General features: G+C 50.6%; 1 protein-coding gene across 8 annotated transcripts in view; it reads right to left on the bottom strand.

Annotated features, from left to right (window-relative positions):
- GFRA1 (GDNF family receptor alpha 1) overlaps positions 1-16628 on the bottom strand; it is a 198528-nt gene that overhangs the window by 43764 nt on the left and 138136 nt on the right. For all 8 annotated transcript variants that reach the window (XM_012723754.1, XM_012723755.1, XM_012723759.1 and 5 more), the window contains one exon: positions 12978-13314. In XM_012723754.1, coding sequence (XP_012579208.1) covers positions 12978-13314 — 337 coding nt within the window. The remainder of the gene's footprint in view (positions 1-12977; positions 13315-16628) is intronic.

Genomic DNA, 16628 nt, shown 5'->3' with positions numbered 1-16628 from the left:
ACATGACACAGCGACAGAGAAGGAGGGACAGTCCCTCGGGATATGGCTTTCAACCAGCCACCTCTGCATTCAGCGCCTTCTCTCTCTTAAGGTCAGCGAGGAGCTGGGCGGGAGAGACCATGCAGTGTGCAGGCCAAGGGCAGGCGATCGGCCTCATGGGGTTGGGGGGACTTTGAAGCTGGGGCGTGTGCGTATGTTTGAGTCACCTGCTCCACAGCTCCTCCATCGGCACTGTCCACCCCACGTTCCTGACCTACAAAGATGCTCCCCAAACTCCTAGCTCAGAGAAAGTGCCACCTCTTTTTCTGGGTTTTTACATGTCAGCCCAGAGCTATACCTGGCTGAGCAGACTACGACTTTGAAATCCTCTGATGTGCTAGAAAAAAAGGGAAGGGGCATCTGCGAAGATGCTCTCGGAGGGGGCGCCATTAAGGCACTTCGGGTACCAGGGACCAACCCTCACTCGACCTGGCAGGGCTCCCAGTCGCCTCCCACCACACTTGCCAGACTTCCCGCGACCTGCTGCAGGGGTCCTCAGACTGCCGAGTCCTGGGCATTTATGCACACACATTTTAGCACAGGATTAGCCTGGCCCCTCCACGGCAGCAGGTCTCAAAGTGAGGGCCGGGAACCCTGGTTACCTCGGAGTCTTACAGGGTCCATGAGGCCAAAACTGCTTTCCTGGCCACACCCAGTTTTGATGACTTCTGCATTTGCATGTTCTCAGGAGAGTTATTGCAGAGGACTAAATGCCCAAGCAGAAAGAACCGGGGCCTCTTGCACCCGCCACTAGATCTCTGAAACTAAAAGAATGCCAGGCTTCTGTCTAAATATTTCTGTTCCAGGGCCTCCCTGGTTGCACAGGGGTTAAAGTCTCAGCCTATCCAGCTATCGCCATCCACTGCAGCATGAGCTCGCTCCCCGGCCAGGGAGCTGACACACGTGACCCAGCAGACCTCTCCTGTCTCCCCGCTGCTCCCCTCAGCAGTGTCTTTCAGTGGATCTACCTGTTCTGCTCCCCACTCTGTCGTTGGTGGGTCTTCTTACCACCCCCCAGCTCTGGCCTACCCCCCAGTTCCCATACGCATAAACAAATACAAATAAATCTAATAAATCAATACTCCTGTTTGAGAATAGAGTGGTTTTAATAAAATATTTATCTGCTGCTTATGGTAACACTTACTGGACTTCTTGGTTTGATTTTTAATGAAGTCACAGATATGTAAACCTATCTCAGTAAAGAGCAAACGAGGCCTGAGCAAGCTAACAAGGTCCAAGCCACTGTTTCACAGACACAAGAAAGGGGATTTAAGCCCTATCCTGTCAAGAGCCAAAGGTCTCTCATTTAAACTCTTTTGTTTTCAAATGGATAAATAAAAAAACAAAAAATAAAATCACCAGCAGTAACCAATTCTACACACCTGAGTCTCTGGACTGTGTGGGGTTTCACGCACACTTTGCACCAGCAACCAGGGACTCTGCAGCCCTGCAGACCCCCAAGGCTATGTTTCCATGGGCACCACTGGTGTGCCTTAGAACCGACAAGAATGCATCTCTTTAGCCACGAAATGGGGAGGCAGGTGCCAGCCCCCATCGCTGAGCCACTGTGAAGCGCTCTGCAGTACCTGGCCCATGGTGAATGGCACATAGTTGGGGGAGGGGGCGGGGGCACCCCTCATCAGCGCCACATGACCAGCACCGCCTCCCACGCCCGCCTGCTCTGCAGATTCCAGGCATCTGAGTCCTGGCCACCCAGCCACAGCCCCCATGGTGGCTAACTCAGAGCCCAGTGGAGAGGGAGGTTCCCACTTGGTGGCACCGAGGCAGCTACTGCCCTTTGCTGGGAGCTGACTCACACACAGCAGCCCCAAAGGGCCTTTGCCTATGGGCGCTCGGGTCACTGTGGCAGCACGTGCCCCCAGAGGCTGCCAGCGGTGCCCCCACGGCCTATTCAGTTCAGACAATGGCGAATCCACCGCCCCGGCCCCGTCCTCTCGTGGGCGCCTCCCTGCCGTCTCGCTGTGTCTCTGTGTGTCCGTGAATCGTCTATTCCAACAGGCATGTGCTCCAGATGACACATGCTGCAAGCGCCTCTGGACTTCGTCCCCCCTCACCCCCTCCTCCCTAGCGGCACAAAGACCGAAAGATGGTGATGAAGGAAGAGGAGGGACCCGGCCGGCTGTCGCAGCTCCGGCGACATTTCCACGTGGTGATTAACGCGGTGGGTGCAAAAAAGCAACAAGCATTCTCTCCTCCCCTGTTCTGACAAAATCATAAGATTAGATTTTGCAAGTCTACAGGACAGTTCTTACAACAGAACTTACTGCCATTCCCTCTACCCCCTTAATTTCAGCAGTTATCTTGAGCCATTAATAAATAATTTTGGGGGCCCTCCCTGGTGGCACAGCGGGTTAAAGCACAGCACAAAGAAGCAAAGGCCACTTCTGCATGAGTTTGATCCCCGCCTGCCCCGGAGGTGACCACATGGCGTGGCAGACCTCTCCTGACCTGCCCGCTGCTCCCCTCAGCAGTGTACTTCGTTGATCTGCTTGTTCTGCTCCCCTCTGTGTCTCTGGTGAAGCCTCTCACCCTCCACATCTCTGGCCTGTACCCCAGTTCTATATGAATGAATAAATAAATCTTTAAAAATAAATAAATAAATAAATAAATAATTTTGGGGTTTTTTAAATCCAGAAGGTATATAGTAACCTCTTCAGATTTTTCATCTGATTTCATCTGATTTGTTCATGCAGATGTTGTTCTATCAGATATTCTTGTTTTACTTTATAGGTATTTGTTGCAGACACTGCTGTATGTAGAAATTTTTATTTCAGTTCTTTAGAAACTGTAAAACCAATCTGTATCATGTACCAAACTGATTCAAAATAAAACTACATGTTTGTTGGAAAAAAAAAAAAAAAAGGTCTCTGTGATGGGGGAGGCGGGGTGAATTCATTTGTAATCTCAAGCTTTCTTTGTCCTCTGTGATGAAAACTTGTGGAGAAGGAGGAAAAAGGGCCTACTTATTGTGCATCTGCTGTGTCTGGTGGGCTCTGTGCTGAAGGAGCAGAGGGAGCTCATTTAACTCTCACAGCGGCCTGGAGGACAGAACCCCCCTGTTCTGTTTGAAGATGCCAATCTGGGGTCTTCAGCTGCCCTCCTCGGGGTGCCGACCCAGGCACAGAGCTCGCTCATACACACACTTGCAGCACCCAGGAAAGGCAAAAATAACTCCCACCGCAGAGTTCGTGTGGTACTTTTCACACTGATGGTTCTTTTAAGTTCTTGTTTTGCTTGGGTGCCAAATTTTCTGCATAATTAATTGCTTTTGGAAATTACAGAGCAATTTCCCATTCACTGAGTTGGAAATGACCCCACAGAAATGAAAGCAGCAACAAGTTAGGATACGTAACTTGGAGCAATACCTGGCAGGGGGTCTGGGATCCCCTTGGTGGGCCCCAACAGGACACCAAGCCCAGCTGAGGACCTGGGTGCTAATAAATGACAGTCATCCCACTACTGAATTTCCGACACAAAAGTGACAGTGGACTGTGTCATCTTCTAGGCTGTTCATGTCAATTGTAGTCTCACCCCCAAAATTTCTGTCTGCCAGAGAGGGTCTTAGGATAGGAAGGGAACAGCTTTGGACCCCACAGGCTGTTGGATTGGCTGAGAGGGCAATCCCAAGAAATACTGGGATCTCCCCTTTGTACCCCATTTCTTGTTCAGTGAGTGAAACACATTTGGAAAAACAAAGAGCTGAATAAAGTGGAAACACCCTCTTCTACTGGAATTATGAAAATAGGAGATCATAAAATTGATATGGCTGGGTTTAGGTCCAGGCTTGGCATGGGGGGAAGCTGGTTTGCCCCACCTGTGACCTTCATGGGTCCCTGCATATGAACAGCCCCTGGACAGATCAGAAGCGTTCCACTCTGATTAGGAACCAGCTACAAGGGCAGCAGAGAAGACCACCGGGAGGGATCTCTCAGCCGCCCACAGTGTCAAAGAAGGTGATCTGAGGTCGAAGGTCCCAGGAACCCTTTCAGCATGTTCAAAAATGAGCCCAAGTTCTCTCATCCTTGGACATCACTGTACTCAAGACTCAGGCCCCACCTGGAGGCTTTCCTGTGACTGTCAAAAGGGCCACAGGGCGGGGAGGCCAGAAGGCCTGCACCTTGGCGGGCTCACGCTGGCAGCGGAACCATGGGCTATTTAGAGCCCAAGTGACAGCCGAGAAATCATCTCCCTTGAGACACACAGCCAGGTCCCTGCTATCTGCCACCTTTGGGCAGGGAGCGTGGAGGGCTCTGGTCTCCCAGGCTGCTCCAGCAGGGTGTCACACAGCCAACCGGGACGGGCTGCGGGAGAGGGCACGTGACTTCCACATCTCTGGTTCCCAGGTCAAGCAGACGGCGCTCACCAAATGTGTCCCAAGTGAGTGATCGAGTTAATAACAATTACAATAAAATAAGAGCACAGCGCATGAGGATTTTTTCTTGGGTGGTAGAGAAGGCACCAGCAAGCAGGGAACTGTCACAGGAAAACCCTGTGTAATGAGCAGCGAGTGCTCAAAAGGAAATTAGGTGAAGAAAGCACTTAACGAGCATGTATTACCTGAGTAGCTTCTTAGAAAAAAAATTAAATGACGCTAAGAGACTCTGATGGACATTATGTTCTAACTCTCTGAAAACTGTCTTTAAAACGGATGCTGCCTTAGCCACTGAGCCATAAAGAGCATCTGGATGAGAAGCTGGCTGGGCTGATAGCTCTGCTGTCTGGAACTGAAGGTAGAAGACTGAACAGTGCCAGAACACTGTATTTTTGTCATGAAGAACCATAGTTTGCAAATAGTGACAGGAACGAGGTTTCGGTGTGAACAAGACCAGTTGATTCCCAAGTCCCTGGTCACCCCACTGACCTTCCCCTTGCCGGGCCACTGGGCTGTTGGCAGGTCACCCTTGGGAGCTGTGTAGCCCAGAGCTGCAAATGCCAAAACCTGGTACATGGTTGTTGTTTGAGCTCTCACACCTTTCTCAGACCCACAGCTCTGGATCTCTGTCCTGTTACACCCCCACAATCCAGAGTGCCTGGTGCAGGAGGCTTCCAACCCCCCAGGGACACCCTACCTTGCTTTTCTTTTATTTCTAAGGATTTATTTATTTATGCATACAGAACTGGGGTACAGGTCAGAGGTGCCAGGGCATTGAGAGGATTCACCAAAGACAGAGTGGGGAACAGAACAGGCAGATTAACAAAATATACTGCTGGGGGAAACAGCGGGCAGGTCAGGAATCAAACTCTTGCTGCAGTGGCTGCAGCTAGCTTCACAGTGCTGTGCTCTAACCCGTTGTGCCAGCAGGGAGAGCTCCCAACCTCACTTTTCTGAGCCCAGCATCCAACCTCACTTTTCTAAGCCCAGCATCCATCTTCAGGCCGAAGACTTGCTGAGCCTTGACTGGACTGTGATGTACTTTTACACTCTGACCTCAACGGTGGAGAACCAAGGTTTTTCTGACAGGTTCCAGGGAGAGAAGAGTATCTCTTGGACCATAAGGGACAGGATATGTGGGAGATGCTGCTGGTGGCTGCCATCCTTGAGAACTAGATGAGCAGATGGGAGCAGAGAGGAAAGATTCTGGCCATGATGGATCCTCCATCTTAGGCATCCTTGATGACCCATATCCTGAGTTAATGCAAATTCCCTTTTCATCCCAAGCAAGCTTAAGCTGTGTTTCTGTCCCGGATCAAGAGCACTGTTTACACACCCCTCAAATACGGCCCCTGAACTTCATGGTCTTCTTCCCCTACCTCTACACTAAGTTAAGTCTGCACCTCTTTCCTCCTGTACCCCATCCTGCTGGTGCCATCAACTACCTGAGCACCAGCTGGAGAAGTGTCCATCACCCTCTGTCTACCAGGTGTTCAAGAAGTCACCAAGTCTCCCTCTCCATGGTGACTCGATTTTCCCAGCCTCACTCCGTTCTCCCCGTCACCTGTCTGGTCCACAGCAAGACCTTCTGGCCTGGTCTCCTGGGCTTGCCCCACCCCATCCATGCTGCCACTTGGGAGCTCCCTGAGACCTAGCTGATCATGCCTCTCTCCCAACATTTCAACTTGGCATTGAGGGGGCTGGACCGTCCCAGGCCACCTCCCAGCTCTACCATACTGCATCCCTCCCAAACTGAGCTGCCTTCCTTCTGCTTGACTTTCCTGCTTCTCGGTCAACTTGGTGCAGTCTGAATATGGCACTTGGGAGTCTCTATCATGACACCTCCTCCCACAAAGAAATCAGCACTCCCTTTTGGACTTCCTAGGCAGATTCAGTTCCATTCCGTTTCTATCCAATTTCATTCTCAAAGACAGAAAAAGAGAGTTCTGGAGCCAAGACTCCATCTGTCCACATGGATCTAATAACCAACAGAAAATGGAAATGAAAAGAAAGGGAGCTTCAGATTCTTTCTGTCTCAAAGCTAAGATGGAAAAAGTGACTTCAGTGGTGGGCAGGTGAAGGAAGGGGCAAGGACAATCAGAGACTTTGATCTTGGGAAGACACAGGGAAGTGGCTGGCTGAAAAGAGAAAGGGGAGTTAATCTTACAGGAGATTTTTAGCAACAGGCTCCAGCAGGAACAGACAAATAGCTTCACACCAGCCTTTGCCCAAGGAGAGATAAGGAAAGAGATTCAAGGCGACAAGAAGAAACATGTCAGTGCAGCTCGTGACTGGGTCCCAGTTTGGTGACCCTAGAACTGGGGACACATGATCTCTGACACTGCTCGGCTGGTGCCAATGACTACCAGGCTGGACGCCCAGGCTGGGGTGGGGCCTGCAAGATCCAACAACAAGCCTCTGTTCTATGATGGAGCCAAGAAGGGGTGTCAGAGGACACCCTTGCTCTTCTCTTGAGATCCTGATGGAATTGCACGAGAAGTTTCTCCCAGGAGCTGGGTTCCCAGCACCAAGGCTGGGTGGCAGCAGTTCAGGGAGGTGGGCGTATTAAAAAACAAGCCATTCGGCCCTCCCTGGTGGTGCAGCAGGTGAAAGCAACAGCACTATGGAGCCTTCCAAAGCCACTGCAGCAAGAGTTCAATCCCCAGCTTGGGAGCTGACCCACACGGCTTGGCAGACTTCTCCTGACCTGCCCGCTGCTCCCCTCAGCAGTGTGCTTCATCAGTTGGCCTGTTCTGCTCCCCGCTCTGTCCCTGGTGAATCCTCCCTGCACCTCTGGCCTTACCCGTTTTGTATGCATAAATAAGTAAAACTTTAAAAAAAAAAAAGAAAAGGCCACTCGGCCGTGGATCCGTTGCTAAAGACCCCCATGTAACCATTTGAAATGGAAACTGCTTAAATGAACTGGAAAATGTTTTACTTGTATTTTCTCATATTCCCCAACCTTTCTTTCCATGGTTCAAAAGTTTGCATTGTCTAATTGCTGATTTCCATTTGTGAATGAATCAGCGTAAAATAAAATTAAGTGCCAAATTAATCTACCCATCTAGTTTTAGACATTAATTATCCTCGGAGCCATTTGCTCCTGTGCTCGCCACATGTCAAGACAAGCCTGGGTACAGTGATGTGGAAGCCAGTTTCTAACTCAGGAATTTAGCTCAAGTAGCAAAGGATGCTCTTGATACCTCAGAGCCACAGCTCACCGCGCAAGGGGGTCTGACTCCAGGCACATGGAGCGCATTCCTCACCCCTACAGGTTAGCGCCTTTAGAGGGACTGAAGCTGTCAGACCAAAGTTAGTGACCAGAGATACGCTGCATGGTTTGGTGATATGTTTCCCCAATTACCCCAAACATCTAACAACAACACAATTCCTTGAAGTGAAACAAGGTCAGCCCTATTGTGGAAGATGGGGTGCTGGTTAGAATAGAATTCTGAAAACCTTCTAGAGCTCCACCAAAGAAGAACACTTTGGTTTTACTAAAAGCAAACAAATAACAACTCCAAGTCTCCAGGATATAACTATAGGGTCCTCGGTCTCTGTGGAAACTGAGAACCATCCACTTGATAACATGATCAAAGCCAAGCCTGACACACTGAGACACGCAGGCTGTGCCAGGATGGGTGAGCCAGTCCCCACTGAGCCCACGGAAACCTTGGGGACACGCTTTGAGATGCCACAGTATCAGGGTTGTTCTAGGAGAAATGAAATATCTTTGACCAAGCTCTAGTTCCGCCTTAGAACAGAAGGAAATCTTTCAGTGTGTGACAACACGAGTGGACCTGGGAGAGCTCAGGCTAAGGGAAATAAACCAGTGGCAGAAGTGTCCAATTACTGTGTGACTCTACAGGAAGTATCCGAAATCAACAAACTGACAGAAACGAGGAGTAGAACTATGGATGCTGGTGGCTGAGGAGGGCGAATGAGTTGCTAATCAGTGGTATAGATATGCAAGGTGAATACATTTAAAAAAAAAACTACTGTAGCTATTGTACTTACAGACAACTGAACATATTGTACATTTAAAATCTGTTTAAAAGGTAGATGTTGGGGCCCTCCCTGGTGGCGCAGCGGGTTAAAACACAGCACTGAGAATCTAAAGCTGCTTCAGCATGAGTTCGATTCCCGCCTGCCCCGGAGGTGACCACATGGTGTGGCAGACCTCTCCTGACCCGCCCGCTGCTCCCCTCAGCAGTGTACTTTGTCGATCTGCCTGTTCTGTTCCCCACTCTGTCTCTGGTGAAGCCTCTCACCACCCCTGAGCCTCTGGCCTGTACCCCAGTTCTGTATGCACAAATAAATAAATCTTAAAAAAAAAAAAAAAGTAGATGTCATGTTAACTGTTTTTATCACAAACAAATTTGGAAAGAAAGAGACAATTCCGGGCCCTCCCTGGTGGTGCAGCAGGTTAGAACTTAGCACTGTGAGGCTGTCAGCAGCCGCAGCAGTGTGTGTTTAATCCCCAGCCAGGGAGCTGACCCACATGGCGTAGCAGACCTCTCCTGACCCACCTGCTGCTCCCTGCAGAAGTGTATTTCACTTCATCTGCCTGATCTGCACCCTGCTCTGCTCTGGTGAATCCTCTCACTCCTGCACTTCTGGCCTGTACCCCAGCTCTTGTGTGCATGAAGAAAATGCAACACTCAGGCAGAAGGGAAATGTTCAGGGCCAGAGGACAGGCTCTGGCTGACAGCTCTGAGGCCCCAGCCCCCAGCAAATGTCATGCTTTGGGAAACATGGGATCGGAGTATGACTGAGAGCTGTTACTTTGCAGACCTCGATGCATGTGGCACTCTGTGGCATGCACAGAATGACCAATTATGACTCTACCACCCAACCACCAGGCATGCCCTGGACTGTCCTCAACTGCATGCCTGTGGTGGCAGCTAAAGCCACAAGACAGGTGGGCTGCTCAAGGACCGTCTTCTCCCACGTCCCTCGCTTTGAGAGCAGAAAGCAGGAGATGCTTAAGAAGACGCTAGGTCTCTTGATAATAAAGCATAATGGAAGCGTCACGGTGACTAATCAGAAAGGTAAACTAAGATATGAACACACCTGCAGCATCCCAGCCCTGCGCCAGGTGCTGAGCTTATGTCGGCCACCAGAGTCTGGGGAAAGGCAGTAAAGCACTCGTGCAATGTAACAATTCCTGTTATTGCAGCAGAAATAAAAGGAACCCGGTCCTGACACACTCCAGGCGGAGAGGAAAGCAGAAAGCAACAGGGACAACTGGCGAGGGAGACAGCTTGCTTCGGGGAAGGACTGGGAGGGTTTTAAATCTCATCTCACCCTCCCATAGCATTCGCTCTCCGGTGGACTGGCTTGGGGGCGCATGCTTCCCCATCACCCCAAGAGGACAGGAACCTGTCAGCTTCCCGAGAAAGAAAAACAAAGTCAAAAGGAAACGCTAAGGTTGTCCCTCCTGTTGGAAGGCACCAGGCAGGCTCTGCAGAGGCGCTGTGGACCTTGCGCTCGGAGGCTGTGGAGTGCAGGGAAGTTTTAATGAGCTTGAGCAGCTCTTTGATAGTAGCTGATGTGGAAAGGGAAATGGAGCATTTGGAAGTGTGAGCTTTCGAAGAGGATGGTTTTTAGGAAGATTTTCCTTCTTCCCATCGCTTCCCTTTGGATATTCAAATTAGGGCTTGAGTCATCCCACTAGGGGTGCTTCCCTGTTCTCTCTCAGTGTGTACGTACAGGTTGGGGCACCTGGCCTTGTACCTGGAAACCCAAGGCCCCAGCTGGGATGCTGTGTAACAGGAACTACAGAAGAGTTGAGAAGGGTTGGAATTGAAAGAAACTTGAAGAGAGACTTGAAGACAAGATTAATAAGATCTGATGAAAGCAAACACCCCTGTCTACCTAGCAGCTGAAATTACATCGACACATCCGACAGGGACAGGTGCATGAGGAGTTTTAAGTCTTGCTCTGGAAAGAAATTATGGGCTAAGTAACAAGGGGCGACATCAGGGGAGTCACTGATTCACTTTTCCAGAAACTATTCAAAACAGGGGATAAAACCTGTTTGTCATGTGGGACAGATTTTGTTCACTTGGTCAGACCCCTGGGGAGTCTAGGGCCTGAACTCCTGGACAGCCAAACCCCCATCACGGGGGATGTGGGGGTGGGAAGGCTGCCTGGACCTCCTTCAGCCCCCCTCACAGAAGCTGGGGTCCATGATGCCCCAACCTTGGAGTGACCAGGCATATCATCAGGTAAGGGCATTAGGCAAGGACAGCCTGCTGCCTCGTGTCCAATTTTGCCCCATCAGTTGAGTCTGTTGTCTGCTCCCAGGGCTGTCTTAACACAGTTTCTGGCACATCCCAACCTGGTCAACCAATCAGACAGCACCTGACATATTCCTGGTATCTGCAGTTGCTGTGGTCACCTCCCCTCAGCGATTTCTCTCTACAGCTTATCAGGAAAGCAATCTGATTTAATTAATTCACACCAACACTCCACGGATTCTTATTTTAGAAGAATAGGTCAGGTAATGTAAATGAACCACTCAGGATGGCTGCGAGCTGGCGTTGGAGTATCCCTGGACCTTGTGTACAAGATGAGCCTTGTGAGGAGAGAAGGGAAATCCCCTCCCCGTGCCCTGTCCCACCTCCAGCCACTGCTCAAAGGATCTGGCTCTGCCCCTAGCGCATGTCCAGGCTTCTGCGTGCAGCCCGCCAGCGAACAGAAGAGCATCTGACTGTGGTGACAGAGAGGAGCTCTAGTCATCTGCCTCTCAGGCAAGACTGTTAGTGGGCAGGGTGAGGAGCACCCCAAACCTGCTCTAAATGGGTTCTTTCACCCACCACATGAAGATAATACATGCTCTCAGTGTGTGAGACCCTCAGCAGAACAGAACTTTAAGGCAATCAGTGTGCAATAGAGAATGAGGGTGCAGTAGAGAGAGGAGAAAGGACAGTTTCCAAATGAAGCAGCCAAAGTCACCCATGCCCTGGCGAGGTGGCCTGAAGCAGGGCCGCTGAGGCTCGCAAGCCAGCACACGTCTAAGGAGCCTTTAGGTGGGGACCCACAGGAAATGGGCGGAAGGCGCCAAGCAAGTTTGGCAGGAAAGGCACTAAATCAAAATACAAATCAAGATAAAGGCTGCCACTGTCAGCCTCCCACAGGTCTCGCACACATGTCTTGGCTGAAAGCCTCTCTCGTGACCCCAAGTCCCTGGTACAAGTCCAAGGCCGAGAAGCAAGAGCGGCTTCCTCGCATGTCTCTCTGCTCCACCCGCCTCCTCCAGGCCTCCTCCTAGTCTTCCTCCTCTCCCTTTTTTCCAGTCTTTTTCCAGCAGCCCCTCTCTGCTCAGCTCCACCCCTCTGTAGGTGGGGCAGGGAAGCTGGAACCCCCCCTTCGAAGGATCTCAAGCTTACAGAGAGAAGCTAAAAGCCAGGTCTGCTCTTAGCAGAGCGATGCCTGCTGCTTGGACGAAAGGAACCTGGGGCTTGTATTTCAGGTCCAGGGGTCTCCAAAGGAGGGGTCTTTGGACCTGTTTCCTTCCATCCTGCACCCCAAGTGATGCTCCTCGAGTTTCTTGTGTATCCTGCTTCTCAGCTGCATACAGACCCCTGGTGGATGGGCCTCCCCTGGCTGCAGCTGTGTGGAAGCTGGTGGTCTTCCTCACAGGCTGAGGGGGTCTCAAAGGAACCCGGGAGAGGGTGGCGGTGGAGCCAAGCGTCTGGGGAAATCTGTCCCCGAGGCCCCCTGAGTCACCAGCCTTCCTGGCAAGGCCCTGAGTCCTCTGAGGTCTTCCTCCCGCAGCAGCCAACTCCGCTCCCCTGAATGTGGCACCAGGGCTCTGCACTTGCGAACACTCAGGGTCTGTTCACCCCAATTTCCTCCCTTCCATCAGCAAGTGAATTCAACCCAGCCCCAAGCTTCCAGAAGGACACACAGCATGTTATTGCCAGGCTCAGTAGCACATTAAAGAGGACCTTCTCCCTGTGCTGAGAGCACACCTCCATACTGCTGTGGGCGGGATTTCGGATGGTGAGGTGGGGTGGGGGTGGGGCCACGCCTTCCTCACGCTGGTGACTCAGTGGCGCAGGGTCTCAGAAGTTCTCTTCAGGGCTGGGCACAATTCAGCCCCTCTGGTTGGTGTTCTGCCCTCCACGCTCAAAATCCATCATATGTCTCCAGCCCAGCCTCTCCTGATTGACAGCCTCACACCCCTGGCAGGGCCCAGGGCTGGCAGAGTAGGCAGATGCCTTGGCGCCCCTTTGCCCTGGCCTCAGGTGAGCCTGTGTTCCAACTACACACCGGCTGTTTACCTGCTTCCAGCAAGGTTCCCCTCCCCTGCCACACCCCGCCACCCCCTCCAACACCCCCTAACCTTCCCCCACCCCCGCCCAGGTTAAAGACAACCGACACTCCGCCATCACAAGAGCCTGACTGGCTTGTAAAGAGACCTGTGTTAGGGCAAAGGCCAGTCTTTGGTCAGTACATCCCAGCAGCTCCTCTCCCGGGCCACACAGCCAGGCAGCTGCACAGGTGTGCGCCCCTGTGAGCCCCGCGCCGCGCTTACCTGCAGATGTAATTCGTCTTGCAGGAATCCTGCAAGTTGAGGCAGTTGGGCTTCTCCCGCTCCTCGTAGGAGCACACGGGCACGATGGTCTGGCGCCGCCGCTCGGTGCAGGCGATGTCGCGGCAGGAGCAGAAGAGCATCCCGTAGCTGTGCTTGGCCGGGACCTTGTCAAAGAACTGGCGCAGCGCCTTGTGGCACTTGCGGCGGTTGCAGACCTCGCTGGACATGCTGGTGGTGCAGGGGGTGATGTAGGCCGACCGGTACTTCTTGCAGGTGTCGTCCAGGTTGCAGGCTTTGGCGGCGTCGAGACAGTTGTTCCCCTTGGGGATGTGCTCCACTGCAAAAGAGAAAGGCGGGCGTGAGGACGTGCCTGGCGCGGGCTGCTCCCTCGCCCCTTCACACTGGAGACGTGGCCGTTCACCTGGCCGCGCGCGGTGCTCTGAGCCGCTCTGTTTTGAGGCTAAAAGCTAAATGAGTTCATGACAAGGAGAAAGTATTGGGCGGGCCAATATGGGAGCCCAGGGCAGCGGGCATGCCTAGCAGTCTCTGAGGTGTATAATTAGGAGGCATTGAGGAAGGGCAAAGGAGCTCAGGCACCTGCCTGACTCCACGTAAACAAGGCAACAGGAGAGTAAGTCTTCAGCTCCTGGTTGGTAAACTGAAATTAGGATAAAAGAAAAAGGCAACAAATTATATACTTGTTCATTATACAGTATATAAAATGATATGCTGAATGTAAGTATAATTGCCATGCAGTCCTCCAGGAATATAATTATGTAATAAATGCATATAGTTCATGCTAATTACTATATGATTACAGAGTAATTACATGGTTATTTGAGCCCAGAAGACAAAATATTATGCCAGGCTCTCTAAACAGGAAGAAGTGACTACAACAAAGCTGTATTTAAGTTCTAGCTCACAGGCCACTGGAAGAAAACCAGACTAAATCACATACATTTTGTAAACCTCAGTTACCACTTAACTTACGACATACGAAATGCAGGATCGACGCAGACTGAGGTGGCAGATTGGAAAAATTTAGCTAGTATTTTGGAAGGGATTTCAATGGGCTTATGAACGACAGGCCTTAGGAATCTCACAAAGCATATGCTTCTCTGCCAGCGGGCCCTGCCGTCCTGCTGTCAGAGAAACTGGGGGTTTCAGTTCAAAGACAGAGCACGGTAGTGGCAGAGCCATGGGGCGGGGGTGGGCTGGCAGGCTGGCCAGGGTCAAGCCCAACGGGCAAAGTTAAAAGAGGAGTGGACAGGGAAATGAAGCTCAGTCTGCACAACACAGGCTTTGCATGAGGAAGGGGAGCGACGGCCAAGCCTCCCATGGCCAGCTCATAAGGTGGCCCTGGGAAAGTGGACACATAAGGTGGAGCCCTGATCTTCCAGAAGCACAGCTGAGAAGCCCTGGACACCTGTGGGGTCAACCCCAGCAAGTTCCCGCTCAGGTCTCAGCCCTCCTTGGTCCAGGCACTTTCCTTTCATTCTCTTCGTGTCCTCTCCCCAGTCTGTGGGGCCATGAAGATACCTGGGGAATTACCGGAGGCTACAGGACAGACCAGAGAGGAGAAAGTGGCCAGGTGGGCTGGTGGGACCAAAAGACCAGTGATTTAGTATAAAAAGCGCAGGGGAAAGAAGGAAATCCCGCCACGTGTGACAATGTGCATGCGGCTTGAGGACACTGTTGAGATTAATAAGCCAGTCACAGAAAGAAATATTGCACAATTCCATGTATGTGAGTAGTCAAAACAGTCAAACTCAAAGAAGCAAAGAGGTGAGTGGCAGCTGTAGGAAGCCAGGCGGAGAGTACAATGGGCCTGTTCACTAGAGGGTTTAGGTTCCCCTACACACATGAAGATCTAGGGATCAGCTATGAGACATGACACCCGTGGCTAGCAAAACCACTGTAGACTTAAAATCTGTTGAGGACGGATCTTCTAGTACGTGTTCTTATTATAATTAAAATAAAAATTAAGTAAGTAGGGGGTCTCCCTGGTGGCGCAAGGGGTTAAGTCTCAGCAACATAAAGCTGTCCACAGACACTAGCCAGGGCGCTGACCCACATGACATGACAGTTGCTCTCCTGTCTCATCCACTCTCCCCTCAGCAGTGTATTTCAGTCAATCTGCCTGTTCTGCTCCCCACTCTGTCTCTGGTCAATCCTCTTATCACCCCCACCGCCACCACCCACACCTCTGGCCTTCACCCCAGCTCTTGTATGCATAAATAAGTAAATCTTTTTTACAAAATTAAATAAGGGTACACAAAAACAAGTCTGTGTTTCCTAGAATGACTAGCTCCCTGGTTCTACTGATTTGTGCCTTGACTTAAGACAACCTAGCATGCAAAAATCTGAAATCACAAATGATAGCCCGGCACACAAGTAGTGTCTTAGTGTGCTCTAAATTCAAGTTTTTGCCTAACATCTGAATCCAGCAATTTCATGCCGAAGGCTAAGATTAACGTGGTGTTCAGGCTTCTTGAATGAGCGTGCAAGAAACCAGCAGCTACACACACGACTGTTGGCTGCACAACCACACCTGGTACAGAGTCCCCATCACGAATCTCCTGCCCATGTTGGTCCCTGTTTCCATACTCAAAGTTCTCAGGTCTCAACAAGTGAAATATTCACCATGAGCCTGCTGGGACCATCAGAGCCTTCAGGCTTGGTGTCGCGTCTAGCCTTCTCCTCTTCTAAGTCTTGTGATGTGGTGCTTTAGAACTGAGGGGCAGTGATTTATATCCTTGAAGGTATAGCACTCTCTAAGAGATTTGTAACTTATGCATTTTTAATGAGAACCTAAAATAAATTAATATGATCAAATTCTGAATCATCTGGAGCAGGCCCCATCAGGCTGAATGTTGGTGGATGATTTTACTACCTTCCTTGACCCTCAATCAGGTGATGAAGGCTATGTTATGCTCTCTGGCCAAAAAGAAAAGAACAGAGACATAGAGGCGGACTCAATCCTTAAATAGTATCGCTAATGATGTAATAAACAGCTCCTAGAAGTTCAAGTGGAGAGAAATGGCAGAAAAATAAAACCTTCGTGTGGCATTGATTGGACAGGTCTGTCCCACAAAGGAACTCATGTTTTAGCAGAGGAGTCATGCTCACTGTAAGCAACAGTTAACCTTTAGCTGTTAGGGCCCTCCCTGGTGATGCAGCGGGTTAAATCACAGCACTAAGAAGCTAAAGCCACTTCTGCATAGTTCGATCCCCGCCTGTCCTGGAGGTGACCACATGGTATGGCAGACCTCTCCTGACCCGCCTGCTGCTCCCCTCAGCAGTGTACTTCGATGATCTGCCTGTTCTGCTCCCCACTCTGTCTCTGGTGAATCCTTGCACCCCCTCTCCCACACCTCTGGCCTGTACCCCAGTTCTGTATGCATAAATAAATAAATCTTTTTAAAATAATTAATGCTATTAACTTGTATTTCATTGTCTATAAAGTTTTGCTCAGACTTAATTTGTGTGCGTAAGTTGCTCTGGTTGTTGCATAAAAACAAAAAATTAGAACTTATGGTTTTTTATAATTTCAAATCAAGTTATAATAAAAATAATAACACCCGACACACAATATTTCTCTCTGAAAGCAGTTCTCAGACTACTTTGAGGTGTCATTAAAAATTGGCCTGA

Source organism: Condylura cristata, unplaced genomic scaffold (genome assembly GCF_000260355.1).
Source record: "Condylura cristata isolate star-nosed mole 26May11 unplaced genomic scaffold, ConCri1.0 scaffold00011, whole genome shotgun sequence".
NCBI lineage: Eukaryota > Metazoa > Chordata > Mammalia > Eulipotyphla > Talpidae > Condylura > Condylura cristata.
The sequence above is the reverse complement of the archived record's forward strand: the minus strand, read 5'-3'. Positions and strand labels throughout refer to the sequence as shown.